This window comes from Petaurus breviceps, unplaced genomic scaffold (assembly GCF_028583685.1).
Source record: "Petaurus breviceps papuanus isolate PSGF00001 unplaced genomic scaffold, PetGlider_PUasm1.0 90601, whole genome shotgun sequence".
Lineage (NCBI taxonomy): Eukaryota > Metazoa > Chordata > Mammalia > Diprotodontia > Petauridae > Petaurus > Petaurus breviceps.
The window spans coordinates 3,025,986-3,037,291 of NW_027187282.1; the positions used below are offsets into that span (position 1 = coordinate 3,025,986).

Below are 11,306 nucleotides of genomic sequence, written 5' to 3' on the forward strand. Positions count from 1 at the left end.
GAGGAAAGCTCCTTGCCTAATATTAGGCCCTCTGGCCCTCCTGTTCTGCTCTCCTCCAGTAGCTTCTGGGATCTGCTCTACCTGGAGCTGAACTGCAGCAAGTTGGCTGGTACAGCTCCACTCTGTCCTTACTTCCTCCTTTCCCCAAGTGGTGGTGGAAGCCCAGCTGCTGCTCAATTTCACCTGCTGGCTTTCTCTTCTCTCCCCAAACAGGAGCCAATGGAGTAGGCCGCAGCCACATCAAGAATGCCCTGGTCAACAAAAACCCAGAGAAGTTTGTGTACCCAGCTCCGTGTGAGTATCCCTTGGTAGCCAAGCTCTAATCTAGAAGTCAACTCATCTGCAAATTGGGGGGAGGGGAGGGGAGTGGGGCTGCAAACTCTGTGAAACCTGTAGCAATAGACTGCCAGAGCCCTAGTGCCTGGCCACCCTAGTGGTGGAGTGACCAGTTTCTTGTCATGCCCAGAAGCTAAGTTATCTTTGGCATCATCCTTACTCTTTGACCTGAGCCAAGATTTACATCTTGGCATTGCCCCCGGTCTTCAGTGCTTGAGTCCTTGGCCTTGGCCTCTGATGCTATGGTCAGCCATTTGGTCAGTTACCTTCCTTGTCAGCTTTTCGAGGTTGAGTTGGGCCAATGGCTTCACTTTGCCCAGGTGGTGGGGATGGCATTGACTTTGCTTCTGGTAGAGAGGGTACAATGCCTTCAGCTCATCTTCCCAATGTTACCTGGCTACTGTCAGGATTGTGGCTACATCTTCCTCAGCCAAGGAGAGCAAAGGAGCCCAGTAGCCCCATAATGGGTCCATCCTACCTTTATGCAATAAGTCACCTACTCTGCTCAAGGCAAGGGGCAGGATGCTTGGTGTAGTAAATAATGAGCCAACCTAGGATCTGGGAAGATCCACGTTCAAGCCTGAGCAAGTCACTTCAGCCCTCATTAGCTAGGCTCTTATGAGTAGAAGTTAAAGCCAGGGGCATCTAGGTGGCACAGTGAATAAAGCACTGGCCCTGGAGTCAGGAGGACCTGAGTTCAAATTCAGCCTCAGACACTAGCTATGTGACTTTGGGTGAGTCACTTAACCCCAACTGCCTTGTCTTCCCCTCTCCAAAAAAGAAAAAAAAAGTTAAAGGCAGGTTGTCCATCTGTATTGATGGGAGCAGCTTCTACGCTAGGAGTTCCTCTCTGATGAAGTCACAATTCCAAATTCTCTCCTCCTCCCTCAAAATCCATTGGGGATACAAAAATAAAATGCAAAACAATCCCAGCTTTTAACGACTATACATTCTACTGGGTGGAGATAAGGGGGGGCCTGAAGAGACACAATAACTGTACACATAATTAAATGCAAAATCAACAGAATGTCCTTTTATAGTAGGGAGAGAAGGTCACACCAGGAAAGGCCTCCTGCTGGGCTATCTGGAAGATATCTCAAAAGCATTCTAAAGGAGGCAAGGCAGCAGTGAGGAGGGAGGGAGTGCCAGGCAAGGGGGACACATTGTAAAGGCATGGTGATGAAAGATGTGATGTTATATATGGGAAACAGCAAGTTGACTGGTGTGACTGGAGCAGAGTGTGGGGGTGGCAGGGGTGGAAAATAACATGAAATAAGTGGGGAAAGAGGTTGGATCCCAATTGTGAAGGGAGGCATTTGTATAGGCATCAGCCTATACATTAGGCAGCAGGGAAGTGACCTGGGCTTTGGGAAGATATTTGGCAGACCAGTCCAGAGGCTGATGGACAGAAGCCTGAACTTGAGTGTTATTGGCTCTTGTCTCCAGACACCACCCGACCTCCAAAGAAGAGTGAAGAAAATGGGAAGGATTATCACTTCATCTCCACTGAGGAGATGACCAAAGATATCTCAGCCAATGAGTTCTTGGAATTTGGAAGCTACCAGGGCAACATGTTTGGCACCAAATTTGAGACATTGTACCAGATCCATCAGCAAGACAAAGTTGCCATCCTGGACATTGAGCCCCAGGTGAATGGATGGGCAGGGGAATGGGCCAAAGAACTTTGCTGCCCACTAGCTTTACTTGGTTGAAATAGAAAAGCATCTCAGTGAAGTCACCATCACTAGACAGTAGGAAATGGCAAGGCATCCATACTTAATGATAGGCAGACCTGACTTCAGGTTGGTGAGGGAAGGGTGAGGGTGTCCTTTGAGAAAGAGACTCCCTATTGTTTTTTGGATCCTGGGGCCTGCTATGACTTAATTTTATGCTGGCCAAGAAGAACTCTTAGAAAAGGGAGAAATTAGGTTAAGGCATCAGCAGAGAAGGCATTTTGTAAAAATGGTCCCATAACCAGTTCATTTGTACTCTTCCAGTTCCTAGTACCCACCCACTGGGGAGAGATAGATAGATAGATAGATAGATAGATGGATGGATGGATGGATTTGTGTGTAGTCAGCTGAATCTGTCCCTGAAATGGATTGGGTTGGTGTGTGAGCTCAGGCCAGCTCTCACAAGTCCCTCATGGAGAAGGGTTATTGCTACATTGGGGGTTTGACATGTAACCTTGGAACATAGTGAGTTAAAAAAAAACAAAAACTCACTTTTATTTTAGTAATTCTTTCAGTATAATTGCTTTCCTTTGTAATATTAATGCATTTATTTCCATACCTTTAAAAAATTCTTCTGAGAAGAGGCCCATAGGTTTCCTCAACCTGCCAAAGGGTGGGGGGCGGGGTAGAGGAAGGGAGGAGGGGCCATGCCTTCAGGTTTCTGGGACACCTTCAAATTATCTCACTCTAAGACACTATGGAAACGTTGCCAAGGGAGAGTGCCATGGAGGGAAGTATTTGTTTTATTGAACAAAGATTGTTACATTCCTTCTGTCACTTTTAAAATAGATGAGTGGCCTCAGACACTTAACACTAACAGTGTGACCTTGGGCAAGTCACTTAACCCCAATTGCCTTGCCTTCCCCCTCCTAAAAGCAAAATTTAATTTAATTTAATTAAAAAAAAAGATGAGTGGAATTTTTTCTGTTTCCCTCAAATCAAACCCTGAACCCCTATATTTATGTGTGTATATCAGGGGGAGGCACCTTCTTACATTTCTTCTTTGAGGTAACATACAGGTTTACATATCTTCCACTCAAGAACTAATTTATGACTCTGGAAGATGAGAAACAAAGAGCAAGTGTCAGAGTATTTCCCTGACTTTGCTTACTCACCTTCCTTTCTTTGGTCTGAAATCACCGATTCTTTAGTTTGTACTGTACAGATCTCTGGTTCCCACCATATGGCAACGAGAGCCTCCTCTGTGTAACCCAGATGCACATTTGTCATCTTGCTTCTTTATTCTGAGTGTCTCCTTGAGAAAGCTCTAAAGATTGGAAAGCTTTCTTGGACAAGAAACTTCAGACTGCCCCTGCCCCTGGTTTGGGGCCCTCTTCTTCAGGCCAGCCCTTCTAGCACATAGGTCCCTCTGAGCCTTCTTTTCCAGGCTAAACCTGCCTACTTCTTTCCAATGCTCATTTTAGAGGAGACTGAGGCCCAGAAAGAGGGAGAGCCTTGGCTAGGGTCACACAGATCACCTTCCCTGGATCACAAGCATCTCTAAAAATGAACCTGAAGGTCAAACCCAATGCCCAGGGCCCCATCACATAGCAAAGTGCTGATTTCTAAGGGTCACTATTGCATGGGGAGTAGCATCCTGCAAAGGAAGACCAATGTCTAGGTACCTCCCTCTCAGGCAGAGCTCAGCCCAAGTGAGACACACTATATTGGTTTAAAGCTACTATTCTTATTTACTCTCATTTCTTTCCTCTTTCCCTCTCCAGACCCTGAAGATCATTCGGACTGCAGAACTGTCCCCTTTCATCGTATTCATTGCTCCAACAGACAAGGCCCAGCAGGTGGGATGGCATTGGGGAAAAAAGGGGAGGAAGACCTGGGACTAAACGTGTAGAGGGCACACTCTGGGATCTGTGTAGCACCCATTCTGACTTCTCCTTGCCTCTGTTAAATTGGTCGTATTTTTGATAAACCCCTGGGGTCAAAGAGAAGCGATGACCCTGGGGAGCCCACCCCCTCCAGCTGTCATTTGCTTTTTAACCTCCTTGCTGTGCTTGAGGTATGACTCAGTCTCCTAGATGTTGAGGTTTAAGGTTTAGGGGTACGCAAGACCCCAAAATACAACACCCCAAAATACCAACACATCGGGTTCTGCTGAATGAATTTGACTCAAGTCTTCTCTCAGCCAAAGTAAAACAAAGTTTATTAAAGATTTGACATAATGGGTAGACTCTTAAGGAGCCTAAGTATCTGTGAAGTTTGTGTTGACAATGGGGCCGGAATAACCTGACAGACTGAGTCTGCTAGATTAATCTCAGCACCTTCTTGGAGGCAAGATGGGTCTTATATACAGAAAGATTGTGGGAGGGATCTAGGGATGGTCTAGAGGAGGGTTTGGGGAGGGTATTGAGGAGGAGTCTAAGGAGGATCTTTGATGGAAATGAGGTCAGACTCCAGGAATGGGATTAAGGGGGGAAATAGCTGAAAGCTACCTGGAGACAATGGAGGGCTAGGTTAGTTTAAGAGTAACAGATTTGGGCCTAGCAATAATGAAAGGCTTATGGCCTCTGGCAAATGCCACATCAAGTGGGAAGATTCCATCTAAGTTCAAGGGGTTTCCCAGAGCCTGTACCAAATCACTAGCTACTCCTCCCAAATCTTCCAGCTCTTTCCCTTTCTTTAGAAATATGCCTGTTTTCATGTTTATCTTTCATTCTTATCTTCCTTCATTCTTGCCTTCCTTTCTCTGGGCATCTTCTCCTTAAACCCTTAAAGGGGAGGACTGTTCTCTTGGATTCCTTAGATTCTGAACTTTTTTTGCCCAAACTAAATCAGCAGCTCCAAGATTGAGCTTTCTGGTCCTCAAGTCAGCTTGTAAGACTAAATGCTGCTCCTGCTACTCCCTGCTCACCTCCTTCCCCTTCCTTCACCCCCATGTGGCTGCTAAGGCCCTGTGAGCTCCCCTTGTCTGGGTAGGTTACAAGACAAATGACTCTAGGAGACACCAGGTGGCTCAGCGAGTAAGAGCGCCAGCTCCAGAGTCCAGATGACCTGGGATCGAATCTGGGCTCAGACACTTAGCACCCACCCAGAAACACCTGGCTGTGTAACCTTGAGCAAGTTACTTAACCCCATTGCTTTAAAAAAAAAAAAAAAAGACATGATGAGAGAAGAAAGGAAGGCCTGGAGCCCCTAGGCCATTCTACAGTGGAGTTGGGTTAAGAGCTAAGTATTCTTATCCAGCTATCTGCAGTGATACCTCTTTGAGAATGGCTTCCTTTTCATCCCAAAGGAAACCATTTTTTGAGTCCAGAGAGAGAAGGTAGCTGCTGAAAAGGGCAGAGGGAATAGTTCATTACTGTAGTATTAGGAGAGGTACTCCATATTTGATATGGTCCTTTTGGGAAAAATCCCCTCCTATCTCCCCTGCAGTGACACTTTTAAGGAAATTCTGTTTACTTCTAGGCATTCATTAAGTATCTACTCTAGGCAATGTCTGATACTAGAGACAAGAAGAAAAAGAAAATTCCTGAAGGCCCCTGCCCTATCCATGTACTCTGAGAAGTATGAATTGAGGCCAGTACTCAGAGGAGGGCCAGAGAGCACAGGCCAAAGAAAAGTGCCCTTCCAGGGATATGCAGATCTACTGCTTGCTTGAAATTTCCCTGGAGAAAACAGTACTTAGGAAGATAGTTAGAAAAAGTGTATTGTTGCTTGAACCTATGGAAGAGAGTCAACTTTCTTCCTGTGTCCTTTGTGTGACAGTCTTGTTGACTTGGGTTTGGGGTTTCTGGTGGTGATTTTGCCTGTGTGATTGTCTCTGTACAGATTGCCAAGATTGTCTTCTAGGAGCTGGACAGAAGTGTCTCTTGAGTTCTTGAAGTTGATCAAGAATTAAAGTGTGTCCCTAGCATTTAGAGTTGAGTTTCTGATGTGTATGCTATTTTTAAAAATTGGAAAATGTTTCAGGTTATTTAAAAGGGTTAAGATTTTTAAAACTGGGTTTTGGGATCTGTAGGGATCCATTTTTTCCCAGCTTTTCCCATCCTCTGCTAGTGTGGGCTCACCAAGAGCAGGTAGTTCTATATGGGAAAAGTGCAGGCATTTAACAAAATTTCTGATCTCCTTGTGCTATATCCTGAATAACTCGAGCAAGACCCAAGTAACAATTTTAGAATGGACCTTTTATTTAAATGCCATGTTGGCTGATCAGGCCACATGGCAGGCTGAGCAGGTCCTACCCCTCCTAGGTACAGCAGCAGCAGCAGCAACAACAGCCCCGATCTCAGGTAAAACCTCAGTTTATAAAGGGAGCCCATGTAGCCAACAGTTAGGTATTCTGTAAGCAGAAACTTGCAGAGGCCAAGACAGTGATTGGTCATTTCACACCTTGAAATTCCCTTGCCTGACCCAGAAGCCTGCCCACCTCTATGCAGGTGAGCTGACTGGGAAAAGGCAGAGGCCCAGTGGGGGAGGACAGAGCTGACCCTGCAGTCTGCTCACTTCCCTGAGGTTGGGGGATGGGGGAAACCAGGCACAACACTTGTGGATGGAACACTTTAGGTGGCACAGTGGAAATGCTTGTAAGTCTTCTGTTAAGGGTGCTGCCTGGCAAATGATTACCAGATTTTTCAACACCAAGCTGGATGTCAGAATTGGGACTCCAAAGATCTTGGCAGTAGTATTTCAAAATATTGGAGAAATATTTATTTAGTGCCTGTTATGTACAAAGCCCCATGGCAAATATAGCCAGCCACAAGATCCTCAAAGGAGGAGGAAGAAGGCTGTTATTTCAGCCTTGCTCAAGGTTCTGAGATCTGTCAAAGATGTTATTCTCTATGTTGTTGTCGTAACTCATTCCAGTTCTGCTTACTTTGCTCTGCATTGGTTCAGAGGCAGCTAGGTGGCCCCATAGGGCACTGGGCCTGCAATCAAGAACTTTTCATGACTCCATGAACACAGTAGCCCCTTCTGTCCTTCCACTATCTCTCCAAGTCTGTCCAAGTTCATGTTCATTGTCTCCATGACCCAATCTATCCATCTCATCCTCTTCCTTTTCCTTTTGCCTTAAATCTTTCCCTACATCAGGGTCTTTGCCAGTGAGTCCCATCTTCTCATTATGTGACCAAAGTATTTAAGCTTCAGCTTAAATTTTTTTTGGGGGGGTGGGAGGGCAATGTTTCACCAAAAGTAGGAATGATGTAAGGTGGGACCCTGGCAGGGGCTGTAAAGGGTCAGCAGCACTTACAGGCCCATAGCCTGTAGAGGCAACACAATTTCATTTAATTGTTCTTTTTCTCTTTGCAGTCAGAAGCTTTGCAGCAACTACAAAAGGATTCTGAGACTATCCACAACAGATATGCACATTATTTTGATCTCACGCTGGTAAATAATGGTATTGATGAGAGCCTCAAGATATTGCAAGAGGCCTTTGAACAGGCATGCAGTTCTCCCCAGTGGGTTCCAGTCTCCTGGGTTTACTGAGCACATTAGCTTGCTTTTCCGGATCTTGCCCCAGCACCCAATGGCAGCACAACTTCCATTGGTCTTCCCCTCTTCACAGTTAGTCCAGGCTTGCTGCTTCTGCTCCTCACCCACCCACCAAAGATGGGTCGATCTTTGGGACTTAGCAAAGCTGCAGTCAGACCTTTCCTGCAAGAAAGACTCCCTCTCCAAGAATCCCTCTGGAATCACCAGAGTGGGCATCTAAATTACTGAATGGAAATCAACTGGAAAATCACCGGGAGCTGTGTAGAAAAGGACTACAAGTCCCAGCTCTTAGGCTTCTTCTGATCCTGCACGCACAGGCCTCTCCCTCCCACTGATGCAGCTGATTCAGCTCCCTTTCTGCTTCTCTCTTGTTGTCTTGTCTCCCCAGGGAGCACAAGCTTCACCTGGTTTGCTTTGGGGAAGGGTGCCTAGTAGAATGATAGAAATGTTTATTCTTGTGCAATTTCTTTAAATGCCAAAAAGAGAGGAAACTAATGTGCAGGGAAGCCTTAAGTAGCAATAAAAATGTTGCTGTGCAAATGCCAGTTTTGTCTCAAAGACTTTCCAAAATGTTTTTTTCCTCACCGTTATCAGTTAGGTCAATTGAGCTGGAGTCTGTTTGCTGCAGCCATGTGCCCCTTGAGACCTGGGGCTCCCTCTGGGAGCATACATTCCTTTTTCCACATCTCAACACTTGTGGCATTTCAAAGACAACAATCCATCTCTTAAGTCTGTTCTAAACATGACTTATAGAACTTCCAACACTCCAAATCCAAGCATAGAGGCACACCAAGCATGCTACATAAATTTATCACTCCTTTTTCTTCAAAGCTAGGTCACGCTGTTGGCTCCAAAAATTGGCCTTCATCCCCAGGCCACATCCATTGCTGAGTCAAGGTCCAAACTAGAAACCCTATTTTTTTTTTTAAAGTCTGGTGATTAAAAGTTTTTAAAGAGATTAAAAGTTTTTAAATCAGCTAGGTGGCTCATCGAGTTAGAGCACTCCAGTTGGGATGACCTGGGGATCAAATCTGGGCTCAGATCCTTAGCACCACACCCAGAAATAACTGGCCGTGTAACCTTGAGCAAGTTACTTAACCCCGATTGCTTTCAAAAAAAAGTTTTTAAAAAAATTCTTAAAAGTTTGGTGATTAGCTCCTAGACAAATGCTTTCTTGATAATCCACTATCTATAAGTTTACCACCTGCCTGTAGCTTTCACTACCCCTCCCCCCCTTAAAGAAATTGTGACATTTACTTAACTCATACAGGCTCCATTTCTCAAAAATCAGACAGCATCAGGATCACACCTCAAAGATAACAGCATTTATATGCTCTATCCCTTCATTTGGGGAATCTAATCAGCTCCCCTGAATTTAATTACTATCTCTGCTGCTGATTCTCCCATATCAATTGCCTTTCAGACATCTCCAACAAGACATCCAGTCCAGTGGACATCTGAAACTGAACATGTCTCTAACTGAACCCATTCTCTTCCCTCCCCCTGATGGAGGGATGGCAATAGGTTTTACAGGCTCTGAGGACCAGAGTACCTGCTGTGTAGTCTGGAATGAATTCAGTAGGCCCAAGCAATCTTGAAGTCAGGATTGTAAAAGTTTATTGTTATGCTTTACAGCGGGCAGGGGTTCTTAGGGAACCTGCAAACTTAAAGAAGTCACAGGTATAGTTTTAAGGAGTCAAGACAGTAAATCAGGTGTCAAATTATGCTAACTAGGGGAGTAAGAGTGGGATTAAGGAGTGGTCAGTGCTTAAAGGAACATGCACTTTTAATGTCAACTGTGCAGGCATATTGCCCATAATTCACTGGGAAATAGCCCAAGGGGGGGGCGGCTACCTGGAGGTGTGGTTTTAGGCTTGCAAAGTCACTAAGTCAACTAGTGGTCAAGGGCTGACTGAGAAGTGCCTAGTCTGCACTAGTGTCATGTTTGACAAGGATGTTGGGAACCAAGGGTAACAGAGACTCAGTATGTGTGTAATTGGCTAAGGGGTTAGTGCATTGAAGGATTCATAGATGCAGCTGGCCACTATACTAGGGGGAGATAACATTTGTCTAAGCTAAAATGTTTATAGATGGTTTAGTGAAGGATTTAAATTTCTTTTACAACCATTTAGTTTTGTGGATTTTGAATAAACAAATTTTCATTTTTAATTCTAACAAGACAGAACATCTTGTCATTATGCATTTGCCTATGCAACAGTTTCTAGATAACTTTCTGAGACCAAGCCCAGTGGGTCTTGCTTGGGTGGGCCACCTCAGTCACTTGCCAGGTGTTTCTGGGTGTGGTGCTAAGTATCAGAGACTGGATTCTATCCCAGGTCATCCCTGGACACTGGGGATGCTCTTACCCGCTGTGCTACCTGGCCGCCCCTAGACTCTTTCTTGTGGGCAAAATCAACACCTTTGTTTACCTGTCACTGAATAACAGCAGCTGAGTAAAGTTTTTTCAAAGTTCAAAAACTGACTAGTTAGCACAAGGTAGTTATGTGAAACTTTAAAAAGAAACAGCATTTAAAAAATGTAAAACCTTTCAAAGGTTTTTTTTCTTTTTTTTAATTGTAGCACTTATACCTTTTTTGGGGGGGAGGGCAATTGGGGTTAAGTGACTTGCCAAAGTCACATGGCTACTTTCTGTGTTAAGTATCTGAGGCTGGTGAACTCTAGAACTGGTGCTCCTAGCCGCCCCAGCACTTATACTTTTAAAAAAAAGTTATTTGATCTTAAAACTGTACACTCTCCCTCTCTCTGTCACACATAAAAGTTGTTCAAGAGCTATCATAATACTCTAGACTTCTTCCCTTACATCTCTCACATGCTAAACTTTGGTGACCCATAACCCAGCATTCCTTAGGGAACAGAGTTGCTTCTCCCTTAGAGGACCCTGGCAGCATTTTGGAGCTCTCCTCCTTCCTCTGCACTCTACCTCTCTCCACTTCTGGACAACGGAAGCTTTTCTCACATATATATCCCTTTCCTCCACATTAGTCCCACTTATATTTCTTTTAGGAATACTTCACTGTCCTTGGTAACCTGGAGTGTGGAGAGGCATCCCTTAAGTACCTTCTTTCAAGGACACCAACTTGGAGAAAGAGAAATACAAACATTGCATACTCAACTTGTTGTTCAGTCATGTGTGACTCTAAATACTTAATAACCTTGTGGACCATAGAACATCCATGTTATCGACTCAATTTCCTTATACAGAACAGTTTAGGTCAGAGCAAAATTTGGCTTTACCCCCAAAAAACATCTTGGAAAAGGGATCCTCAGTATGCCATTGCCTTTCATACCTCACCTTAATAGTTACACCTCATTTTTCTCATTAACCAGACCTGTTCTGACACTTCCCTTCCCACTCTCCCCTCCCGAGTTGTTTGCACTCACCTCTGCCTCTTCAAATTCTCCCAAATTTCTCAATTTCAACATGCCCCTCAAAATCACCTTTGAAATCCCTTTTCCAGGCTTTAGTTAAAGTCTAGACCTTTCCAACAAAGTGAACTCGAAAACCAGCATGCTAAACGATGCCTCTAGTAGATTAGGGACTACTCAAGACTGAGAAAACCCCTCGGGTCAGCCCCAAACTGGTAGCTGCAGGTTTTGAAGGTGAAGGTCTACTTTTAAGAAGGCATGGTAGGTGGCACAGTATAGAGCACCAGCCCTGTAGTCAGGAGGATCTGAATTAAAATCCAGCCTCAGGCCACTTGACAGTTAACCCCAATTGCCTTGCCTTCCCCCCTCCAAAAAAGTCTTTGGTTGCAGCAAGACTTACAA

The 11,306-nt window shown here is 44.8% G+C and overlaps 1 protein-coding gene across 1 annotated transcript in view; it reads left to right on the plus strand.

Annotated features, from left to right (window-relative positions):
- MPP1 (MAGUK p55 scaffold protein 1) overlaps positions 1-8,075 on the plus strand; it is an 84,087-nt gene extending 76,012 nt beyond the window's left edge. The window contains exons 9-12 of the mRNA XM_069063751.1: positions 214-294; positions 1,783-1,985; positions 3,794-3,868; positions 7,335-8,075. Of these exons, the coding sequence (XP_068919852.1) occupies positions 214-294; positions 1,783-1,985; positions 3,794-3,868; positions 7,335-7,511 (536 nt within the window). The 3' untranslated portion in view covers positions 7,512-8,075. The remainder of the gene's footprint in view (positions 1-213; positions 295-1,782; positions 1,986-3,793; positions 3,869-7,334) is intronic.
- Positions 8,076-11,306: the final 3,231 nt, after the last annotated feature.